A 6,168-nucleotide genomic window follows, 5' to 3' on the forward strand; every position below is an offset into this window, starting at 1 on the left:
TTTCTAACGAACCGAACATATCGGTAGGTTGTGAAGATACATTTTATCTTTCATACATTGAAATTGTTTACACACTCACTTGGTAGGGACATCGGCTGTGGAGAGTTCTAATCAAGTTGACTACTTTAGCCATTTTTGTACCTTTGTATGTACTCTTTCCTTTATTTGTCACTAGGATAGTTTCATTGCATACTTTCTTTTAAGTTTATGAAGCAAATTGATGTTTAGGTCATGTTTCAAATATTTGCTATAGAATATGGTTTTATTTGTGAAATATGAATTATGACCATATTGTAGTTTTCTATATAGTTAAATATATGTTGACCATCCATTTCCATTTAACAATGAATCAAATATTAATTTTTTAATAAATAATTAATTAAACATAAAATATTTTAGAAAAATATTTAAAAATTCAAAAGATATAGTTACTGGTATAAAACAGCGGATCGAAAATGAAAATGAATTTTTTTAAAAAGATAAAAGTTGATTTCTTTTTTTAGGATTAAAAATTGAAATTTTTTATACTGATAAAAATCAAAGTAGTGAGATGCATTGTTCTATTTAACATTTTTAACAATTGAATCAAAATTAAGATTTATGATATTGAGATGCATTGTTCTAAATTTAAATTATTAAAATCTTAACTATTTGTAATCTTCTCTATTTCAAGATAGATTAAATAGTCTTTTTTTATTTAATTTTTGTTGTAACCGATTTTTTAAATAATTTTGATTATAATAAATAAGAGGAGATCCTAAATTACTCTACTTGATAATCCAACTGTTTGATTATTGACATAATATATTAATAAGGGCTATTAGCTCAGTGGTAGAGCGCGCCCCTGATAATTGCGTCGTTGTGCCTGGACTGTGAGGGCTCTCAGCCACATAGATAGTTCAATGTGCTCATCGGCGCCCGACCCTGAGAAAATTTATATGAATTCAAAAATTGTAGTTATGTAATCTAACCATCAATATTTATTTATATTTTTTCAAAATGATCATTTGAAATTATTAAACAAAGTATCAATTAGTTTGAAGATTTTGTAAAGTTTTGTGGAATTGATTTATTCAATAAGAACTTTTAATTGATTGTATAAGTGAAATTTCTCATTTATATTAAATTATTAAAGAAATAATTAATTACAAGATTTTTTATGGTCAGTAGATCTCCACCCATAATAAATAGATTATTAATATTTTTGCAAAACAAAATACACGTCTGTAACATGATCAAGAAATTTCATTTTTTATGTCTATGGCATAAGAAAATCCAATGAGTTGACCCCCCCAGATCCTACCTATAGTGTTTTATGCCAGACCCTACCTATAGTGGGCCACTGGTTTGGACCATGTTGATATGGTCTATATTTTAAAAAATAAAAAATTATGACATTAATTTAATACTTGAAATTATCTATTATACTAAATTTTTATTTTATTTTATAAATTTTAAAATATATATGATATAAAAATTTATTTTCTAGAGATGTAATGTTAATTTTAATTTTTTTTACTAAAATCTTAACATATTAAAAACTTAATGTTTATATATTGATTATAATTTTACGTCTAATTACAACTCTACATCTTACCAAATAATTATATTATATAACTGTTTTTTTTAAACTACATTCTTTAATTTTATTTCTCATGTTAATATTAAAGTTTGGGTGTTGTGTTGACGTAAATGTCATATATAGAAAAATTATGCGTTTTTTTAATTTTAGTTTGATAAGTTTTTTGTTGTCTTTATAACTGTTTTTTGTTGTGTTTTTATTTATTTTAAACTTTACAAAATTGGGTTTTACTGACATTGTCTATACAATTTTTTTATTTTGTAAATAATTGAAAAATTAAATTAAATATTATGTACATTACAAGACTCGTTTAGAAAAAATAATTTTATAGAAATTAAAATAAACGTAATACATTAAAAACAACAAAAAAATTGCTAAAAAATTATAAGGACCAACGAAAAACTATGACTATATATAGTTAAAATTATCCTTAATTCAGTAAAACCTTAAACGAGTGGCAATATAATCAACGTAACATGGATTCGTTTGTTTTATATTTTTTTTTAATAAAAATATTTATTTTAATATTTTTAAAGTTGGTTTATATAATTTAATGATTGAGAAACTAAAATCAAATATTATGTATTTTACATAGATTTATTTAAATAAAAATATTTTTTTATGGACTAAAACATGTCAATACTAGACACCAAAAAAAAATATTTATCTTTATAGTAGTAACATTATATCGAACGATTGTAAATATTAAATGTATTTATTTCAGATTTATTTATGAAAAATTATGTTTTCAACCGAAAAAATATCATTTTGTAGTGTTTTTTCATATATTTTTTTTAAATTATGTTGTTAAAAAAATCATTAATGAGAGAAAATGATGCAATTACTTTACTTGCTTTTAAAAATATCAAACTGCCCTCTTTTAATTTTATTATGTTTTTCTCCTTCAATTTTCCGCATCGATTTATTCATTTTCCAAAATGCCTTCCATCAATTTTTTATTGTGTTTGGTTTTCAAAGTACTCAAAGTTTATTTATTTATTTTGTTAAAAGTACTCAATTTTTTTTTATGACTACTCAAATTATATTAATCAATTTTGAGATGTATATGTAAAATAGATTAAACTAATAAATTTAAAAGTGTTTAATTAAAAATATTTCAATTGTTTTATTATATTAAATTTGTTTACTATTTATATTATAGGAAGTACTATATACTTCCTGATTATCTGATTATGGATAATGAAACTATGCCTTATGGATTAGAAATTTAGTTATTGATAGGTTACTTTATGAACTAGATTTAGTTAATCATATCTTACTTTATGATATTTTATCTATGTGATTTAAGGTTCTTGCTGACTTAAATATCAATTAGAATGACAATTAAAAAAGATGCGAAATTTTTTTAGAGTGATGAAAGAATTGTTGCAAGATGGGATGGCATTATAACTGAACTATTTCTAAAAATTTGCATGAAAGAAATAGAAGCTAGAATTGTGACCGTAAACTTAGTTTTATCATAGGTGTATTTTATGATTATAATTGTGATTGTTGTGTTGTCAAATGTATATTTGAGTCTAAATATTATGTACATCGCGGTGTGTATAGAACATCGTGTAAATTGGTATAAATAGGATATCATGTAAATTGATATGATAGAACATCGTATAACTTGTATATGGACTAAAATTTATTTTTTTTCAATTTTTTTAATTATTAAAATTGCACTTTATTTTTATTATAGGTCTAATTTCTAAGATTAGAACATAAATCTATTACTTACATATTTTTGTGATGATTTATTTATATATTTATTTTTCATAAGGATCCCAACACTGTGAACTAGATAAACTAAATTTATTGATTTGAGGGGTAGAGAGATGAGATAGTAGAGTGAGTAGATAGATATTAAAAGGAGAAAATGAGATATAAATACATAAGAGAATATAGAGATATACGTGTATTTAAAAAATATTTTTTTTAATCAAACATGTTTTTTTGAAAATCATTTTTTTTGTCCTTTATAGTAATTTTATAGTTTACGAAAAAATATTTTTACAAAATTATATACAAACAAGTTAAAAATCCACTTTTTTAAAAAATTATTTTTTAAATAATAAACAAACGAAAATTAAAAAAATATTTTTTTAAAAAAATTTCTAAAAAATAATCTCTAAATTGTCCAAAATAAAAATCAGTTTTATTTAAACTTAAACAAACCCACCTTTTATGGCATAGTTTGTGAAGCCCTTGTGTCCTATTCATAATAACTGTTATTTATGGGCCAGTTTGAAACTATATATAGTTTTGTTTTTGACTTTTTTTGAAGAATTACATATTGACACTGCAACCGAGAAGAACTCATTCAGTTACCTAATTAGAACACTGGTACGCTTTCTTTCTCTAAGCATTTTTAATATTTTCCTGTGTAACAATTTTAGTTTTATTGTTAATCCTTCTATTCATATGATTCAATCTTTCAAAAAGTTAATTCATATATTTTTTAACAAAATTGTTGTTTTCTTTTCACACCAAAAAAATGTTTATCATTTTCGTCATCAAGATTTATTTCATATTTTAAACCTAAATAAATAATTTCTTCTCCTTTGAATCAATATGAATGACTGAATTGTGTTTGTTGATTGATGATAATATATAATATGTTAATGATGATTGTAATAATAATAACATCGTATTGCTTAAAAATATAACAATAAGAGAATATTGAATTTGCATGGAAAGTTAATGATCCCATAATTTTTTATTTTTTTTAAGATGCTATGAATTTGCATGGAAAGTTAGTGATGGCAGAAGCTTGTTTAACTTTTTTTTTTTTTTTTTTTTTTTTTTTTTATTTATATTTTTACAACTTTTTAATGTGAACTTGTTTTATGGCTACAATTATGGACGTGTTCAAACTTTAGGTGATCTTAACATGTACTCTTAGAGTTCAAAGTATAAAAAATTTATTAAAAAAATAATATTTAGATTATTAAAAAGTTAAATACACATGTTATAATATAAAATTTCTACACTTAAATAATTAATATATGCTGTTTAGAAAAATTTCCCCTTTTCAATGAATATGTATATTTTAGGAGCAAATTTCGGTTTCTGTTCGAAACTATCACATTTCACATATATGTATATTTTTGTTTTATTCATATAGACATACTGATTTTAAGTCGGTGACCACCCCCTTAAAAAAACGCTATTTTTGTATATTCCGTTATTACAATAAAGAGGAGTTTGTTAATTATGTACTTTTTATTTCAATTAATATCAAATATTTCTAAAATATAACTATGCACTATTTTTTTCTATTAAAAAAAAATTAATCATAATATTTTTCATCAATTAACGTCTTTCTTCTTTGTTTTTTCAGTTGATAAAAGTGATATATTCAATATGTTAAACGAAATGCTACAATTGTTACCACCGGGTTATAAGTTTCTACCAACTGATGTTGAGTTAATCAAATACTATTTACAACCAAAGATTGCTAATCATCATATTATTGCCGGTCCAATTTATGACGTGGATGTTTATCAAAATTCGCCTAATAATCTTTATGGTATAGTATACTTTATCATTTTTAATTTTTTTTTTATCTAACTTTCAAAATATTATCCATTGTAAAAATGTGTGGGAGGTTTGAAAGTTTGAAAAACCAAATAGAACATTGTCAGAAATGTCGTCGACTTAAGTTAGAAATTATCATGTAAACTTTAAAGATTTATTTACGTATATGTAATTATTAAAAAAATTTAAAAGTATTTATATATATCAACTAATTGAGTTAATTTTTGTTTATAAACAGCCATGTATAAACGTGAAGGAGAGCAACATACATATTTCTTCACTAAAAGAAATAGGAAATATCCAAAAGGAGAACGTCCAGATCGTGGTGTTAGAGGTTTTGGTTTCTGGAAAGCTACTGGAATTGATCATCCAATAAATGACAATGGCACTATAATTGGATTTAAAAAGACTTTGGTATTTTATAGAGGAAATCCTAAAGGTGGTGACAAAACTAATTGGATTATGCAAGAGTACACCATAAATATTGAGAATATTGAGAGCACAAGTACAACTCCTACTTCTAAGGTAAAATAAATAATAGTATTTTTTTAAGCAATTTCAAAATGATGATGCATAAAAATTTATTTATGATGGATTTATTGATACTTGATCCGTTCCTATATAAAAGTATCCATTGTATATTTTACTTTTATTATAAAAAGTGGTTAGTATAATTAATGTATTTATTTTGTATAAAAATATGACTAAAATATCATTTGTATATATATATACATATATATATATATATATATTTAATATTGATTTTTCATATCTATAAATAACTAGTATTAATAAAAAAACATATTTTAGAGAAAAAAAAACAAATCTAGTAAATTGAAAGGAGTTTATATATTTAAGAATAATTTTTTTTTCTCAATGGATTGTTTGTAATTAGACACAAAGATGTTAATATTTTTTCAGTCATGCTAATTAAGAAAGGAAATAAAAATGATTTTTGTGTGGAAAATTTTTCAAATTTTAAAATATCAAGAGTTGAATGCTTCTAAGATTATATTTATGCATTTAGTGTCTTAATAAGTGTC

The 6,168-nt window shown here is 22.8% G+C and overlaps 2 protein-coding genes across 3 annotated transcripts in view; both read left to right on the top strand.

Moving 5' to 3' along the window:
- LOC101500938 (uncharacterized) overlaps positions 1 to 337 on the top strand; it is a 13,435-nt gene extending 13,098 nt beyond the window's left edge. For both annotated transcript variants that reach the window (XM_004514380.4, XM_004514379.4), the window contains exon 9: positions 1 to 337. This exon is cut by the window's left edge and continues 788 nt beyond it. The gene's annotated coding sequence lies outside the window, so the exon portion shown is untranslated.
- A 5,028-nt stretch (positions 338 to 5,365) lies between these two features.
- LOC140919314 (uncharacterized) overlaps positions 5,366 to 6,168 on the top strand; it is a 7,124-nt gene continuing 6,321 nt past the window's right edge. Inside the window, exon 1 of the mRNA XM_073365153.1 lies at positions 5,366 to 5,630. Coding sequence (XP_073221254.1) covers positions 5,366 to 5,630 — 265 coding nt within the window. The remainder of the gene's footprint in view (positions 5,631 to 6,168) is intronic.

This window comes from Cicer arietinum, chromosome 2 (genome assembly GCF_000331145.2).
Source record: "Cicer arietinum cultivar CDC Frontier isolate Library 1 chromosome 2, Cicar.CDCFrontier_v2.0, whole genome shotgun sequence".
NCBI classification, from domain to species: domain Eukaryota; kingdom Viridiplantae; phylum Streptophyta; class Magnoliopsida; order Fabales; family Fabaceae; genus Cicer; species Cicer arietinum.